The 19,771-nt window shown below is 36.2% G+C and overlaps 1 protein-coding gene across 2 annotated transcripts in view; it reads left to right on the forward strand.

Annotated features, from left to right (window-relative positions):
* Positions 1-19,771, forward strand: part of MICU1 (mitochondrial calcium uptake 1) — a 240,744-nt gene that overhangs the window by 24,432 nt on the left and 196,541 nt on the right. For both annotated transcript variants that reach the window (XM_044659090.1, XM_044659089.1), the window contains exon 2: positions 15,783-15,944. In XM_044659090.1, coding sequence (XP_044515025.1) covers positions 15,784-15,944 — 161 coding nt within the window. In that variant the 5' untranslated portion in view covers position 15,783. The remainder of the gene's footprint in view (positions 1-15,782; positions 15,945-19,771) is intronic.

The following is a 19,771-nucleotide window of genomic DNA, read 5'->3' on the forward strand; positions in this document are numbered from 1 at the left end:
AATGTTGGTGAATACACAACTGATAATTATAACTCTGAATGTAAATGGGATGAACTTGCCCATAAAACAGAAGCAAATAGCAGAGTTGATTAGAAACCAAAATCCTACCATATGTTGTCTACAAGAAACACATATGAGGCATGTGTGGACATACACAGATTTAAGGTCAAGGGCTAGAGCAAAATCTTTTGGGCTTCAAATGAGAAAAAGAAGACAGGAGTGGCAATCATGATTTCTGACAAAGCCAAAGTAAAAATAGATCTGATTAAAAGAGACAGGGAAGTTAATTACATCCTGATAAAAGGCAGTATAGACAATAAGGAAATAACAGTACTCAACATGTATGAACCAAATGGTATAGCATCCAAATTCCTAAAGGAGAAACTGGCAGAGCTCAAGAAGGAAATAGATAGTAAAACCATACTAGTGGGAGATCTGAATATTCCTCTTTCAGATCTAGATAAATCAAACCAAAAAATAAATAAGAAAGAGATAAGAGAGGTGAATGAAATCCTAGAAAAATTAGATTTAATAGATATGTGGAGAAAAATTAATAGGGACAAAAAGGAATACACCTTTTCAGCTGCACATGGTACATTCACAAAGATTGACCATGTGATAGGGTATAGAAACATTGCAAACAAATGCAAAAAGAGCAGAAATAATAAATGTAACCTTCTCAGATCATAATGCAATAAAAATAATAATTAGTAAGTGCACATGGACAGGCAAATAAAAAACTAATTGGAAATTAAATAATAGGTTCTCCAAAACCAGTTAGTTAAAGAAGAAATCATAGAAACAATCAATAATTTCATTGAAGAAAATGACAATGATGAGACATCCTACAAACTCTGTGGGATGCAGCTAAGGCAGTACTTGGGGCGGGGCGGGGATTTATATCCTTGAGTGCATATATTAACAAATTAGAGAGGGCAAAGATCAATGAACTGGGCATGCAGATAAAAAAACTAGAAAGGAACAAATTAAAAATCCCCAGCTAAAGACCCAATTAGAGATTACAAAAATTAAAGGAGAGATCAATAAAATTGAAAGTAAAAGAACTATTGAATTAATAAATAAGACTAGAAGCTGGTACTTTGAAAAAACAAAAAAAATTGACAAAGTACTGGTCAATCTAATTAAAAAAAGGAAAGAAGAAAACCAAATCATCAGTATCAAAGATGAAAAGGTGAAAAGGGAGAACTCACCTCTAATGAAGAGGAAGTCAAGGCAATCATTAAAAACTCTTTTGCACAATTATATGGTAATAAATATAGCAATCTAGGTGAAATGTATGAATATTTACAAAAATATAAATTGCCTAGATTAACAGTAGAAGAAATAGAATACTTAAATAATCTCATATCAGAAAAAGAAATTGAACAAGCCATCAAAGAACTCCCTAAGAAAAAATCCCCAGAATCAGATGGATTCACAAGTGAATTCTATCAAACCTTCAAAGAACAACTAATTCTAATACTATACAAACTATTTGACATAATAACCAAAGAAGGAGTTCTACCAAATTCCTTTTATGATACAAATATGGTACTGATCCCAAAGCCAGGTAGATCAAAAACAGAGAAAGAAAACTACAGACCAATCTCTTTATTGAACATAGATGTAAAAATCTTAAACAGAATACTAGCAAAAAGACTCCAGCAAGTGATCACGAGGGTTATTAATAGTGAACAGGTGGGATTTATACCAGGAATGCAAGGATGGTTCAACATCAGGAAAACCATTCACATAATTGACCATATCAACAAGCAAACCAACAAAAACCATATGATTATCTCAATAGATGCTGAAAACGCCTTTGACAAAATACAACATACATTCCTATTGAAAACACTAAAAAGTATAGGAATAGAAGGACCTTTCCTAAAAATAATAAACAATATATATCTAAAACCATCAACAAGCATCATATGCAATAGGGATAAATTAGAAGCCTTCCCAATAAGATCAGGAGTGAAACAAGGATGCCCACTATCACTTCTATTGTTTAACTTTGTACTAGAAACACTAGCAGTAGTAATTAGAGAAGAAAAAGAAATTGAAGGTATTAAAATAGGCATTGAGGAGACTAAGCTATCACTCTTTGCAGATGACATGATGGGCTACTTAAAAAATCCTAGAGAATCAACTAAAAAGCTAGTAGAAATAATCAACAACTTTAGCAAAATTGCAGGATACAAAATAAATGCACATAAATCATCAGCATTTCTATATATTTCCAACACATCACAGCAGCAAGAGGTAGAAAGAGAAACACCATTTAAAATCACCCTAGACAATATAAAATACTTAGGAATCTATCTACCAAAACAAACACAGGAATTGTACGAACACAACTACAAAACACTTTCCAAACAATTAAAACTTGATCTAAACTATTGGAAAGCCATTGATTACTCATGGGTAGGATTAGCTAACATAATAAAAATGACCATTCTACCCAAATTAATTTACCTTTTTAGTGCCATACCTATTAAACTACCAAAAAACTTTTTTCTGAATTAGAAAAAACTATTAACAAAGTTCATTTGGAAAAACAAAAGATCAAGAATATCAAGGGAAATAATGAAAGAAAATGTGAAGGAAGATGGCCTAACAGTACCAGATATTAAACTATACTATAAAGCAGCAGTCATCAAAACAGTATGGCACTGGCTAAGAGACAGAAGGGAGGATCAATCAGTGGAATAGGCTTGGGGTAAGTGACATCAGCAAGACTGTCTATGATAAACCTAAAGAGCCCAATTTTTGGGACAAAAATCCACTATTTGACAAAAACTGTTGGGAAAATTGGAAAACATAATGGAGAGATTAGGTTTAGATCAACATCTCACACCCTACACCAAGATAAATTCAGAATGGGTGAATGATTTGAATATAAAGAAGGAAACTAAAAGAAAATTAGTTAAACATAGAATAGTATACCTGTCAGATCTATGGGAAAGATAACATTTTAAAACCAATCAAGAGTTAGAAAAAATTACAAAATATAAAATAAATAATTTTGATTATATTACATTAAAAAGGTTTTGTACAAACAAAAACAATGCAACCAAAATCAGAAGGGAAACAACAAACTGGGAAAAAATCTTTATAACAAAAAACTCTGACAGAGGTCTAATTACTCAAATATATAAGGAGCTAAATCAATTATATAAAAAATCAAACCATTCCCTAATTGATAAATGGGCAAGGGACATGAATAGGCAATTTTCAGATAAAGAAAGCAAAACTATCAAGCATATGAGAAAGTGTTCTAAATCTCTAATAATTAGAGAAATGCAAATCAAAACAACTCTGAGGTATCACCTTACACCTAGCAAATTGGCTAAAATGATAGCAGGGGAGAGTAACGAATGTTGGAGGGGATGTGGCAAAATTGGGACATTAATGCATTGCTGGTGGAGGATTCTTGGGACAATAAGTATAGTGGCATGGAAGGGATCCAAGGATCTCATACCATTTTTCTTCTTGCTCTGCAACTTTTCAACCTTTTTCTGTTATTGAAAACTTCCATACTGGAAACTTTCTTGCCTCATACTTCTAGGGAAGGAGGTGAGGGACTGGGGAAGGGGCAAGGACTGGATGGAGAGGGCCTTGTTGGTCAAATCCCAGACATTTTCTTCCTTGTGAGAATTAGACATGGTCTTAATGTGACACTTCTCCACTCTTAATTAATCCTGAGGCACTTAATCTCCTTCAGTGCTTCTCCAGGCTATTTCTAACATGTGAACTGTGTATAACTTTCTGATTCTTTCATAGAATGTTGTTTAGTTATCATTTCCCATCTGCTTTGATCTAGATATTCTTATCCTCCTTATTTCTGGAAATTAAGCCTCTCTGTGTAGCCAAAGATTTCATTAGCTTTTTTGGTCACTATATCACAGTCTTGACTCACTGAGTTCACCAAAATCCCTCGGTCTTTTACAGACATCTATTTCTGCCATGATACTTACAAAATCGATTTCTTGACTCCAAATATAGGATTTATCTCTGATAAATTAAATTCTATTTGAATATTTGCTTTTGTCATCCACTTCATTAAGAATGCCTCACAGTTTTGTTTCAAATGCAAATTTAACAAGCATGTTATGGATGCCTTTATTCTAGTCTCTGGTAAAAACGCGAAACTGCTTAGGGTCTGATAGTTGGGGTACTTCATTGGAAACTTCCTTTCAAGCTGACACTGAATCATTAATGACTACATTTTGAGTTTGGCCATTCAGTTAGTCCAAATTCACCCAAATTGTCTAATCAATTGGTCTGCATTTCTCCATCTTTTCCACAAGAATAGTATGAATGACTGTTTGTGGATCTATGTTGTGTTCTAGTTAAATTGCCCCTGTCCTCTCCTGTGATCTTCAGTGAAACTGGTATCCTTGTATCCTTATTTCATGTTGCATTCACTGTGCCTGCCTTGTGCTAAGTATTAATGGCAATATATCTCTTTTTACACACGTTAGAAATCTGAGCTAAGGCACTAGATAGTTCCTAAAGTTCAAAGGCTTAAAATGATCACTGGGAGATGTAATTAGAAGAACTTCTTGTTTCCTCAGTTTACTTCTAGATATCAGGTAATATGAAGTTTGTGACTTATTATTACATTAGCTGCTGTTAATGTAAGAGAGTTTTTCTTCTTGAATATGCTATGTTTGTAATAGAGAATAATAAATGTTCCTTGCAAACAGCTGTTTGCCAGTACTGCCAAGCATCAAAGCAGAATGGAATTTATAATCTAGATAGGAGAGCAGAGGGAGAATGACAAGGTTTATGGGAATTTCATGTGCTTCATCTTACCCTGGGGAAGCATTGGGAACAGTATAGGTGTGATTGATTCATCCTCAAGAAATTTAAAGTGTGGACGAGAAGGATAATGAGAGATTCTTGTGATCTTAAGTTAAATGCAAACCACAGAGAAACTTAATAACGGAAGAAATATGTTGAGAATCAGGAAGTAAAATGCAGCAATTTGTTGTTCTGTTTTAGGATAGTATCTCTATCTGAAGAAACAATTTCAGTGTTTTGTCAAATATTGAATTTCTGTGTGATGAATCTTACTCATTTATGTTGTCATTTTATAATGTTTTGGAGGCATCTATGGCTTTTTATTTTTTTTAGTTTGTCCCTTTTCCTAAGTCACAGGGCATATTTCTACTGGTAAATATTCTCAGACTAGGCTTGGCTCTTCCATCAATGCCACTTTGACATGTGAGAGTACGTCTTTTATAGGTATAAACCTTAACTGGCAGTTTTCTTTGACAAGTCATCCTGAGGTAGCATCATGTAGGGGAATAAGTATGGTTGACCCTGGTAGCTACTGAGGTTCCTTCCAAACTTGAAATTCTGTGATTCTGTGAAGTATAAACTCTTTTCTACAAGCCAGTCCTTCCAGCACTTGAAGATAGCTATCATATTTCAAATTTCCTTTTCTCCCGAATAAACATTCCTTTTCTATCAACTGGTCCTCATACGGCATTAACCTGAGACCTTATCATCCTAGCTGCCTTCATTTGGACATTCTTTAGCTAATTAATGACTTTCTTAAAATGCCATTTCCAGAGTTGAACCCAATATCCTAGATATTTTCAGACTAGGGCAAAATGGGACATTGACTATTCTAGTCTTAGACATTATATCTGTCTTCTAGTCTTAGACATTATATCTGTCTTCCTCTCTCTTTAAAAAAATTATCATTACTTAAAACAAAATTTTTTTCAGTTCCAAATTCTCTGTCTCCTGAGAAGGCAAGCAATCTGATATATCAATTTTATGTGTGAAGTCATATAAAACATTTCCATGCTAACTATGCCACAAAAAAGCAAGAACAATAAAAGTGAAAAATTCATTAGTTCTCAATGGAGGCAGATGACATTTTTCATCATGAGTCTTTTGGAATTGTCTTGGATCATTGTATTAATCAGAACAGCTAAGACTTTCACAGTTGATCATCATTACAGTATTGCTTTTACTGTGTACAATGACCTCCTACTTCTGTTCACCTTCACTTTGTATCAGTTCATATAGGTGTTCCCATGTCTTTTTTTAAAATTTTAAACATTTATTAATATTCATTTTTAACATGGTTACATGATTCATGCTCCTACTTTCCCCTTCACCCCCCGCACTCTCCCCACCCATGGCCGACCCACATTTCCACTGGTTTTATCATGTGTCCTTGATCAAGACCTATTTCCAAATTGTTGGTAGTTGCATTGGTGTGGTAGTTTCGAGTTCACATCCTCAATCATGTCCACCCCAGCCCATGAGTTCAGGCAGCTGTTTTTCTTATATGTTTCCTCTCCTGCAGTCCCATGTCTTTTTGAAACCATCCCTCTCATCATTTCTTATAGCACAGAAGTATCTATCACAATCATATGCCACATCTTGTCCAGCCATTCCCCAATTGATGAGCATCTCCCAATTTCTACTTCTTTGCCACCACAAAAAGAGCTCCTATTAATATTTTTTACCTTTTCCTTGTTCTTTGAACTCTTTAGGATGCAGACCTACTTAGGGATATTGCCAGATCAAAGGGCATGCACAGCTTTATAGCCCCTTAAGCATAGTTCAAAACTGTTCCCTAGAATGTTTGGCCCAATTCACAAGTCTATCAACAGTTGATTAGTCTACCTATTTTCTCTCTTCTCCTCTAGCATTAATCATTTCTGATAGGTGTGAGGTGGTGGTACCTCAGGTTGTTTTTATTTGCATTTCTCTTATTAGTGAGTTAGAGCTTTTTTTTCTCCATGACTAGATAACAAGTGATTCTTCTGAAAACTTCCTTTTCAAATCCTTTGACCATTTATCAATTGGAGGATGGTTCTTTTTTTTTTTTTTAATTTGACTGTTCCCTATATATCTGAGATTTGAGGTCCTTATCAGAGAAACTTGCTGTGAAAATTTTTGATATTACTTCATTGTCTATGATACCTTTTAGCACAATATAGTTTCTCGGATTATCTCTTTTAATTAGGTCTGTTTTTGCTTTTTCACTTCAGCTGAACATAATAGATTCTGCTTCAGCTCCTTTTAAATCTATGTGTGTTTTTTGTTTCAAGTATGTGTTTTTAAACAACATATTATTAGATTCTAGTTTCTAATCTATTCTTCTCTCCACTTCCATTTTATGGGTAAACTTATCTCATTCATATTTGCTGTTATGATCATTAGCTGTGTTTTTGCCTCTGTCACATTTTCTTCTGTTTACCCTTCTCTTTTTTTATCTTGTCCCTCCTAAGAGAGAGGGATGAGAGAGAGAGAGAGACAGAGAGAGAGAGAGAGAGAATATATGAGAATGCACATATAGAACCACTTCCAATGAAAGTGAAACTCAAGTGTCTTGGTGCTGGAACTGTGAACAGGTTCTATGATCTCCTGTAGCCACAAGTGCTAATGTTCCTCTCAGCCTTGGAATTCTGACCTAGAACTGCACATGGGCAGTAGAATTGCCAGTCCGCACCAGCTGCACCCAGTGCCAGCAGATGGTCACCTATCATTTCTTTCTGACCAGTTTTTTTACTGCCCTACTGTCTGTGGACTGAGAACTCCTGAACCTGCTGCTGTTGCTGTTGCAACTGCCTCCAAGGACTGTACCTGGTGCTACATGAGCAGCATGAGCTTTGGGCTGCCCCCCACCTTAATGTCATAGATATCTCCTGCCAACCTCCCAAGTTGTCTTGGGTAAGAAAACTGTTTTTACCTCAACCTTTTGTGGCTTTGATGCTCCAAAATTTTATTTCAGATATTATTATTATTTTTTTTTAATTTTAAACCCTTAATTTCTGTGTATTGACTTATAGGTGGAAGATTGGTAAGGGTAGGCAATGGGGGTCAAGTGACTTGCCCAGGGTCACACAGCTGGGAAGTGTCTGAGGCCGGATTTGAACCTAGGACCTCCTGTCTCTAGGCCTGGCTCTCAATCCACTGAGCTACCCAGCTGCCCCCTTCAGATATTATTTTAAGGTTTTTGGAGGAGAATATGGTTCCACACCCATTATGTCTCCTTTAATGTTACTTAAGTGTTATTTATTTAAATTATATTAGCTTTCTTGACTGCCTTATAACCCTGGTGACTGTAAGGATGATATTAGAAAATGAGTTTTGTTTTATTAGTTTAGAGATAAGAATTAGAGAAGCTGGCTTAAGAAAGAATTAGAGTTTCAAACAGCTGAGAGTGTTAATTTTGAATGTTGGCAGTTGTAACTGTTTTTCTGTGGCAGTTACTCTCTCTGGGTATGGCAGTTTGACAGTTGGTCTCTGGCAGCTGGCGAAGTCACACACAGGGACTTTCTCTTTCAGGGCTGGAGAAGGTAACTTTGCCTCTCTCTCTGTCTGGCTGAGTGAAAGACCTGAAGGAGGGGCGTGTTTTCTTTTCCAACTTGGGATACACTATTCATTATCTATTACTGTTTGTAGATTGATTAAATTCTGAGAAGACCAAAGAAAACCTGGTCTTTGGTTTGGACTCTGAGTCTGCTGAGTGAACTTGATTCTTGTTGAGACTCAACCAGCTAGCCTTTGTTATTTTTATAACTTAAAAGCAAAGTTAAGACTTATAAGGATAATAGTGGTAGTTTTATTTAGAATAGTATAAATTTGGGTTAGTCAGATCAGGGAGGATTAGTGTAGCCTGTGAAGTGCAGGAGAAGTGGTTCCTTGCGGAATCAGGGAGTTTTATTTGGGTGGAGTTAGAATCCCTTAGAATTAGAAATTCTTTTTACTCTTATATATTTTAAATAAATAGTTTATTTTTCTATAGCAAGAGTCTCTTTAGCATTCCTTGCACCTGGCCCTGAAGGGAAGTTCCTCTATGAGCTTCACTTCACTTTATTACTGAAGATAATTTGGATTACATCTATCAAAAGTATCTGAAACAGTTTTGAACCTTTATTTCCATAGTTTTTGCCCTTTATTTTTGTAGCTTGCCCAATATTATTTTTACAAGTTGGCAAGCCACAAAGGACAAAGAACCAGAAACTCTGATTTTAAGGGTCCAACTGTCAGCTTAGGCAGTTTGAACTATTATCTCAGCAGGGGGTCTATTGAAGCAGCTAGAGCTGACACTTTCACTGTAAGCTATAGTAACAGTGAGCTGAACTCCAGGTGGCTCCAAAACTCATCTCCCATTCAACTTGATACAAAGACTCTCCACTTTCAGAAAACTTGGTGAATTAGCTACGTAAAATCACCATGGAATTTTTTCTGTTAGATATAGCTTCTCTCATTTTCACTATTGTACTGGAATATATACAGAATTTACTTGCCTATGACTTTCTAATGCCATTACTCTCATTGATACTCCTACAACTAATCTCTTATGTCCCTGTGCTACTATTGTTTTTCATGTGCTTTTACATGATGATTGAATCTTTGGCAGTTGTATTTAAACATTTAAAAGCAATCATCAAACAAGCTACTGCAAAGAATGATCTAATGTTAAAAGTGAACTTTCTAGAGACTAAACTAAATAGAATGCAAACTCAATATGAGGAATTACTCAAGGCTAAAGGAACAACGGCAGAAACTAAAGAACATGAAGCAACTAAATTAGCAGGTGCAATTAAATCAGATAAACCAACTAAATTAGAAATGGAAACTGAAGCATTAGAAAGCACACCAGCTCATATGTTCCCTTTAAGGGAGGTACCCATAGTGTCCACAGAGCATGGTATAGTGAATTTCATGTTCCACAAAAGGTTTTCACAAGCTGATATTGACAGTTTTAAGAAAAATGCTCCAAAATATGAAGAAGAACCAATGGGAATTGTAAGGCAGTTCAAGCACTTAGTTAAGCTTTACAATCCTTCCTATTTGGACTTTTACATCCTTATGGATGAATTATTGACAGAGAGAAAAACAGCAAATTATAGATGACACTTAATAATAACCCCCAAATTGCCGATTGGCCAACTGAGGATCCTGGTTGGGAAGTTAACTCTGTTGCGGGGTTCAGAGACTTATCTACAGCCAGGGAGGCAATAATTTAAAATATGAGGCAAAATTCCAGACACTGAGGAACCTGATCTAAATTTTAGCACCTAAAGTAGGAAGTGGGAGAGACTCCCTCCACTTTCCGTGATAGAATTATTGACTGTGCTGAAAAATGGATTGGGTTAGATATTTTAACAGATGAAAATGTAAATCACATTCGCAGGCAGTTTGTAAAAAAATGCATGCCCTGTGGTCTGAAATTATTTTTGGAGTAACTGTCCAAATTGGTTTAATATGGGTCTTGATGAAATTCGGAGAGTTGCTAATTATGTTTTTCAAGATGAGAAAGATGGGCAATCAGAAGAGAAAAAACGATATAATTGATAACTTAACCAAAGAAATCAGAGAGCTTAAACAAAAACTAAAATCCAATGAAGTGCAGGAAAAAACAGTAGCTGCGCTAAGAACTTATAGGCAACCCAGAAATAACTACAACCCCAGACAATACAGACATACCTCAAGATATTTCCTTTGTGACAGACCTGGTCATCTCATGAGAGAATGCAGATTTACGGGACAATTCTTTGGACAAAACTTCAGGGGAAACCGAGGCAATAGATTTAATTCCTTTAATGGATTCAGGCAAAATGGATATGAAAATTATGAGTTTAACAATAGATTCAGTAATGGATTTAATAATGCATTCCAGTATGGGAAACCAAACTACCCAAATTATTTTGATACTGGATGCTACCATAATTCACAACAAGCCCCAGACCTGAATACCATGCAAGAATATATCAAAGCAGGTGATCATCCAAAATATTCCCAGGTAGCTAGTGGAAATCCCCAAAAACACAATATGCAAAAAAGTATAACTTCATTATGAAGGTGTGCCAAGAACTGTGCACTTAAAGTTCTAGTATATGTAGAAAATGGACTAGGAACTATGGGCAATGAAATAATAACTAATGACAATGACAAAGAGATTTTAAAAACACGAGAAATTAGTACAGGAGAAATCAAGAATTAGAGAATGAGGAACAGGGACAAGTGTTGAGTTTTCCTGATCCTAGTGTGTTAGCTCCTGTAATACCTGTCCATTCTCCAGAAAATAGCATAGAACCCCATGTAAACCTAAAAATAGGAACACAAGTATATGATTGTCTCTTGGACACAGGTGCTGCCAAATCTGTGTTGCAAAAATCCCCTGAAGAGTGCAAAGCAGTGGGTTTAATGGAAGTTGTGGGTATGATGGGAAAACCACAAAGAGTAAAGAAATTAGAACCAAAAATGGTTTCTCTTGAACCTCTAAGTGCAAAACACTCTTTTAATCCATAATTATTTTTACATGACACATCTCTAACTGTCTGTTTAACACCTTGAACTAGATGTCCCATAGATATTTTAAACTTCATATGTCCAAAAGGGAATGCATTATCTTTCCCCCTCAACCTTCCCATCTTCCTAACTGTCCCATTACTATTGAGGGCACCACCATCCTCTGTATCACTAAGGGCCACAAGTTGTGTCATCAACTCCTTACTTTCATTCAAACTCCACCCCTACTCCCCATATCCCTTCTGTTGCTGAGTTGTCTTGAGTGTACCCTTATGATATCTCTCATATAAGCCTGAGAGGATTGTGATACCTTCAGTAGAAATAGATAAATTTTGGAAGGATGGGGAGTTTGGGTAAAGGAAATATTGAGTATGAATTTGAACATGTTGAATTAAGATGTCGCCAGGGCATCCAGTTTGTACTGTTTAATGGATAATTGGTAATGTGAAACTGAAGTTTAGTGGGAAGACAAGGGCTGGACCCATATACAACACACACAAAAATACATACATACCTGTGACTCCAATAAACCATGGAACTAATTAATAACAACAAGAGGGCCTAGTATATAACCTTGGGAGATAAGTCTAGAAAAGTAAACTGCAAATAATAGAGATCAACTTAGCTGTTATTGCCTTCCCCTCTGGGATTATTTTCATTCTCTTTTGTATATATGGTCAAATCTCAACATTCTGACATGCAAAATTCACAACTATGCACATTCATATATGGCTATGAACAGTAAAGAAAAAATGAGAAGTACATTTGTTGCATACAAGTTTCTGGGGTGGCTGATAGCCTACTAGATGCTTTACTAATCTTGTTTATCATATATATCATTGTAAAGAGCTCCCCATGCATTAGTTACATATTTTCCTTGCCTTTAAAACTCTAGTTTGACATCGCAATTATGCCCCCAATGCATAGTAGAAGACCTATATGGCTCTAAGCCCAAGCATGCAAAGTCAGTGATATACTTACTGAGAAAATAAAGGTATACATAAACTTTGTGCCCAAATACCCATGGCCACTATCACCTTCAGGTTTTGGAGGAAAGTATTTGTTAAAGTGTTCACAAATACACTCCAGAAAGTGCTAAAGTAACCTCTCAAAGTGTGTGATGAGGAAATTGGGAAAAATGGAGAAGTGGCTAAATGAGATGAGGATCACCCTGCTCTCTCCTTGAGTTTGTCCCAACAAACTTCTTGCCTCCTCTGCTGCCCACAACATTGGGTTTCTTGCCATATTGGTCCTGAGGGGATCAGTTCAACCACCAAGTCAGAAGGGAGAGTAGAGATATATGCTCCTTTCCTTTTTTTAATCTCAAAGTTCATCTGACATCACTGCCCCGTCCTGCTCCCCCCATCCTGTGTGGTATGATGTCTCACCTCCCCACCCCCCACTTTGTGAGTTATTTCATGGTTACTTTGTTAGGAAAAGTATATATTATCAGAATCAGTGTTTGGTTACAAAGAATTGTACACAGAAAATTTTATTTTCAGAAGTCTAGTGAAAGATTACAGTTTTTGGTGATCATAGGAACCTAGTCTCCTATTTCCCGTAGGCTCAGAGTAGCAACATTTGTGTTTTTGACTTTCACACTATTTTCTAGAAAGCTTATTCTCACAAAAGCTACCTCGTAATAGACCCTTTCCCTCATTAGATTGCAAGCTTTTTGCCTTTTTCTTTGTGTCTCCACCCTGTAGCATAGTGCCTTGACCAAAGTAAGTGTTTCATAAATGCTTTTGATGACAGACAAAAACCATTCAATTTAAGATTTTTCTTCCATGAAAATAGTATTTCCTCCACTTTTTTAGTCATCTTAGCTTAGTATTTTTCACTTAGATCTTCCAAGATCTTCTCCATTTGTTTCGTGTATATCTTGTCTAACAAGATTATAAACTTAATGAGGAAAAAAACTATTTCTTTTGTGTTCTTTGTAGGGCCTATCATGGTTCTGCACATGCAACATCTTTGACTGATTCAAGTATAACAAGTAATTGAAGGGAGCAGTAGCTTTTTTATGTTTCTTGAGTGATAGAATTTGAGGGCTCTTATAACTTGACTTTTTGGGGGTAATTCTATTACTGTTGTAATGAACTCCATGGAACTTAGGTCTCTTTTCCCCCAAGGAGGAGCAAACATCTTGAGGCACGGTGACAAGCAAAGAACCCAACAAGAGTCTAGTCCCTCTGTCTCTAAGAGGAAGATTTCCCAAGAGACACTTTGCAAAGTATGAGCCAGTCTCATTTTCTGCAAAGGGAAGAATACCTGAGAGATACCTAAAAAATCAAGATAATCTTTATTAAGCAAGGACATATATATATGTACATATAGATTTCCTGCCTGTTTCCAAGGAGAAGCAGCAGAGAGCAGATTAAATAATATTTTATCAAAGAGAAATGGGAGAAGGAGCTAAAAGGGGCTGATCCAAGGAGGGATTTGGGGTGGTATGGGCAGAGAGTTCCCAGGAAAGGGGGGTGATAGATTGCCAGATGCAAGGGGGAATAAAGGCATCCTTGGTACATATTTTGGGAGTGTGATAATACATTCGTTAGCCTGATAAACCAATGAAATAATCAGGTTCTATTACTTAAGCAGACACTGGTAGTACAGAAACCAACACCAGCAGGTGCCTCATCAAGGTTAAATATAATAGTAAGCAGTTCCAAAATAGCTAGAGCTACAGAGATAATAATATGAAACTAGATATGTTTACAAGGTCTTTTGGTTATCTCAATCCTAGAAAGACCCTGAGAGATGGTATGGAATGAGCCAGTAGCAAGAGGGATCTAAATCTAGTCTAGTATCCCAGGGCTAAGAGAGCTGGTTTTTATGGTTACCTCAGCCAGGCTATTGCTTTCAAAGACAATCACCACCCAGAGAACTATTTCTTGTAACAAATGAAAAAGAAAGAGGAAAAAAATCAGTTCAACAAAACCAGTAACCCATTGGCCAAGCCTGACAGTAGAATCATTACTCCACAATCATAGTATTCCACCTTTGCAAAGAAAGTACTAAGGTACATTTAAAAATCATTATAGTTTATAAATGTGGAGTTAGAAATGACCTTAAAGATCATATGGTCTAATCCTTTCATTTTCCTGATAAAGAAATTGAGACCCTGGCATGTTAAGTGACTTTCCTAAGGTTACTCAGGTCATATGTACCAAAGTCAACATAGGTCTTATTGTGCCATGCTGCCTCTTCCATATAATTACAAAGCATTCAGTACAAGTTTTGTTCTTTTTATTCTTGTTTTTATAGCCATTATGTATTATTCTTGATTCTGCCAACTTATTTGGTGTCATTAAAATCTTCACATAATCTATGAATTTTTCATGTATGTTATTTCTAACAGTGTAGTAATATTCCATTTTCCTATACCACAGTTTGTTTAGCTATTTTCCAGGCTTTTCATATCTACTTTATTTCTAGTTATTTTTATATCATCGAAAGTATCATAATAAATATTTTGGTATAAATGAGATTTTTTATTTCTGTCTTTCATCTCCCTAGTGCATATGACTAGCAGTGGGATCAATGGATCAGAAGATAATTATATTTTCATCACTTTCTTAGAATAATTCCAAATCTCCTTGTCAGAAGGATTGAACCAATTCATAGTTCCACCATCAGTGTGTCTGTCTTTCTGTAGCCTTTCCAACATAACACTACTTCCATCATTTGTCATCTTTGCCAATTTGTTCAGAGGCCAAAAATCCAGAATTGTTTGGATTTGTATTTTTATTATATTTCAGGGAAATGGAACAATCAAGTTAATAACTGTTTATTTTTTATTCTTTGGTCACTTATCCATTAAGATAATGGCTGGTGGTATTATGTATTTTGATTTTATCCATATATATATCTTGACCATCCGATTCTTCTTAGACATACTTGATGAAAAGATCTTTTCTCCTAATTGACAGCTTCCCTTCCTTATCTAAGTTGCATTGTTTTTGCAGAAGAATTTCAATCATTTAATAGAAATTATCTGTATTTTTATGATTGTCTCTTTTTTTTTGTTAAGAACTCTTTCTCTTAGGCATAATGTAAATTTATACCTGATCTGATTCTTTTCTAATGCTTTTTATAGTGTGACCTTTAATATTCAGTACATTTATCCATTTTAAGCTCATTATGGCATATATGGTGTAAAATGTTGATTTAATTTCTGCTGAGCAGCTTTATAGTTTGCCCAAAACGTCTTGTCCATTACCTAGTTTTTCTTAAAGTCATTTATATTCTTCATGTTATTAGATACTGTGATTTTTTTAGTTTGTTTTTTATTCATCCTAATCTAATCTATTCAACTAATCTACTTTTTAATTTTTTAACCAACATGATAATCAATTCGATGATTCCTACTTTAAAGTATCATTTGAGGATTGGAAGTAGTGGAAACCTTAATGAAAATTAACAAAAAGTTAGCATTTTGTTTTCTTGCTTTTAACCAGAATAACATTTCTACTTTTTATCCACAGGATGTTTTGTCTTCGTCTCTTCCCTGCTGTGGCAAGATTGGCTGTTGTCTCCCGAAGATACCATGGATCATCACAGCTTACTCAAGGTCGGCGCCGATTGATGATGGCAGCTTTCCTGGGAACATCTGCAGTTGCAGCAAGCACAGGCCTCTTATGGAAGAAGTAGGTTTACTTAAATAGTCTGTACTTTTTTTCCTGTCTCTACTAATATACTGAAAAGAATCATTTTTCTGACCACATTTTTATCATACTTTGTTGCCAGTCATTTAGTATTGTAGATTCTTATAAATGAAATAAAATATTTCATAGAATCTAATTATCTTCTGAGATCGAGTATACTCCTGATTCGTAGACAGCCTGTTTCTCATGCTGAATATATCCTTAAATGGTTTGGTGCTTCTCCCTCCTCCCAAAAAACATGTAAGCAATAATTTTAGAAAACCAGTAACTCCTAAGATGAGCCATTTGGTGATTCCTTGGTTAACCATTTCAACTCTATACTTACTGCATCTCTTGAATCTCTAACCCCCTTATTATTTCACTCATTGCTCCATGCCAAGCCTCTCAGCCTTGCCTCATACCCACCATTTACTGCCTTTGCTCCTAAACAGTGTGCTGCTGAATAAAAGTGGAAAAAATCATGCAGCCATTCTGCCTGCATCCACTATAAATTTATGCTACATAATCTTATTTGGGAACTCATTGTTGCTAGGCAATCCTATTATACCCCCTATTATAAGTTCACTATTTTACTCTTTACAGCAGTTCTTCCAAACCTTTTAATCCCTGCCTAAACCTTCCAGGCTTCACTTCTCCCCACCTTTCAACTAAGAATCTGCTTGATATCATATGGAAAAAAAATGGAGGCCACCCTCCGTAACTTCCCTTTTCACCCCTCTTCCTAATTTCCCTTCACTTGGGTGTTTTTTGCTACCCTCTCTTCCTTTTACCTGTCTCATACCATGAGGTGGACTTATTCCTTACCAAGGCTAACCTCTATCTGGTTAAGGGATCCCATTCCAACCCTTCTCCTCCAACAGATTGCTTCCTCTGTCATCCCCATTCTCTCTTATTTTCAGTCTCTCCTTCTCTCCTGGCTCCTTCTCTACTTCCTGCAAACATGCCTATGTCTCCTCCAACTTAACTTTTCTATTCCAGTAAAGGACACCACCATCCAGTCCCTCAGCTTTGAAATCTAGGTACCATTTTCCAATCCTTACTCCCTTTTACTCCTCTCCCCCCCCCCCCCATCCTAATCCTAATCCTAGCCAGGGCCTACCAATTTCATCTCTTCAACATCTTTACAATAAACTCTCTTCTATCCTTTTACAAAGCCACCACTTTGGCTCAGGCCCTCTCACCTCACACCTGGATTATTGCAGTAGCCCAAGTGGTAGGAAACTTGTATTAGGTTTCTCTTTGTTCCAATCCATCATCCATTCAACCATCAGAGTAATTTTCCTAATGCTTCGGTCCCACCATGTCACTCCCCTACTCAAAAAACTCCATTGACTCCCTCCAGGATCAAATATAAAAATCCTAACTTGGTGTTCAAAGTCCTTCATAGCTCAACTCCCTCCTCCGTCTTTTGCCCCCTTTTTTTTTATCTCTAACATTTAGCACATTGTCTGACACATACTTGTGCTTGATAAATATTTATTGACTGATTCACCAAAAATGGTTCCTGAGGCACTGTTTTTTGTTGTATCTGCCCATTCTTTTTTCCTTTTTTCAATGGCAAGAGTAGAACCTTCAATTCAAGTGCAATGATCAGGAGATAAATTTATTTACTGTGATTTTTTTTCCTTCTTTCTTATTTTTAATTATTTTTTCCAATTACATGTAAATTTTTTTTTAACATTTGTGTCTTAAAATTTTGAGATCCAAATTCTTTCTCCCCTCATTAAGAAGGCAGTCCATTTGATATGGGTTATATATGTGCAGTCATACAAAACATATGTCCATATTAGTCATGTTACAAAAGAAAATGCAGACTAAAAAAAAAGAGAAAAAAAGGAAAATAAAGAAAGTAAAAAACTATATGCCTCAATCTGCATTTAGTCTCCATTTCTTTTTCTGGAGGTTGGATTTGTCATCATAAGCCCTGCAATTGTCTTGGATCGTTGTATTGATGAGAATAGCTTAGTCATTAACAGTTAATTGTTGTACAGTATTACTTTTACTCTATATGTCCTCCTGGTTCTAATTGCTTCACTTTGCATCAATTCATGTAAACCTTTTTAGGTTTTTCTGAAAGCAACCTGATCATAATTTCTTATAGCACAATAGTATTCCATCACAATCATTGTACCAGAGCTTGTTCATCCATTTCTCATCTGATGGGTATCCCCTCAATTTCCAATTCTTTGCCTCCCAAAAAGAGCTGCATTAACTATTTTTGTATTTAAATCCTTTTTCTTTTTTTTCCTTTTTTTTTTTTTTTTTTTTGCTCTCTTTAGGATACAGATCTAGTAGTGGTATTTCTGGGGCAAAGGGTACGTAGGGACAGGTAGGTTGCACAGTCCTGGATTTGGGAGGACCTAGGTTCAGATAGTGTGTGTGATCCTTTGCAGGTCCCATAACCCTAGTTACCTAGCTTTCGATACTCTTTTTTCTTAGAATTAATACTAAAACAGAAGGTAAGGATTTATTTTTCCCTTTTTTATAAAAATATGTTTTATTTAATTAATTTAGAATATTTTTCCATAGTTACATGATTCGTGTTCTTTCCCTCCCGTCCTCCCTTCCCCCCTTCCATAGCCAATGCACAATTCAACTGGGTTTTGCAAGCATTATTGAATCAAGACCTATTTCTATATTATTAATATTTGCATTAGGGTGATAATTTAGAGTCTACATCCCCAATCATATACCCAGCAAGCCATGTGATCAAGGAAATGTCTTTCTTCTGTGTTTCTGCTCCCACAGTTCTTTCTCTGGATGTGGATAGCGTTCTTTTTCACAAGCCCCCAGCCTTGGGATGTTCAGCCATTTCCCAGTCGAAGGACATCCCCTCATTTTCCAATTTTTTGTCACCACAAAGAGTGTGGCTATAAATATTTTTGTACGTGTGTTTTTCCTTATCTTGTTGGGGTATAAACCAAGCAGTGGTATGACTGAATCAAGGGGCAGGCAGTCATTTAAAGCCCTTTGTACATAATTCCAAATTGCCTTCCAGAATGGTTGGATCAATTCACAACTCTACCATCAATGCTTTAGTGTCCCAATTTTGCCACATCCCCTCCAACATTTATTACTTTCCTTTGCTGTCATATTTGCCAGTCTGCTAGGTGTGACCTCAGAGTTGTTTTGATTTGCATTTCCCTTTTTAATTATTCATTTTACATTTTGTAATATTCTCTGTTTCTTGCGTGGTCCTAAATTCCTTCCTTTCCCATAGGTCTGACAGGTATGTTATTCTGTGTTCACCTAATTTATTCATAGTTTCCTTCTTCATAGTTAAGTTGTTTCCTCATTCTGAATTTATCTTGGTATAGGATGTGAGATGTTGATCTAGACCTAATCTCTCCCATACTGTTTTCCAATTTTCTCCGCAGTTTTTGTCAAACAGTGGGTTCTTGTCCCAAAAGCCAGGGGGCAGCTAGGTGGCTTGGTGGATTGAGAACCAGATTAAGAGAGAGGAGGTCTTAGGCTCAAATCTGACCTCAAACACTTCCTAGCAATGTGACCTTGGGCAAGTCCCTTAATCGCCAAGCCCTTATTGGTTTTCTGCTTTGGAATCAATACACAGTATTGATTCTAAGACAGGAAAGTAAGGATTTTAAAAAAACTATTACTGACTCCTACCCCACCCCCCAGCCCCATCCTATTTTCCCCTATCTCTCTCTCTCTCTCTCTCTCTCTCTCTCTCTCTCTCTCTCTCTCTCTCTCTCTCTCCTCCCTCCCTCCCTCCCTCCCTGCCCTTCCTCTAAAGTGTTTTATTTCTGACTACTTCCTCCCTTAGTTTGCCCATTCTTCTCTCAGACATC

This window comes from Gracilinanus agilis, chromosome 2 (assembly GCF_016433145.1).
Source record: "Gracilinanus agilis isolate LMUSP501 chromosome 2, AgileGrace, whole genome shotgun sequence".
NCBI classification, from domain to species: domain Eukaryota; kingdom Metazoa; phylum Chordata; class Mammalia; order Didelphimorphia; family Didelphidae; genus Gracilinanus; species Gracilinanus agilis.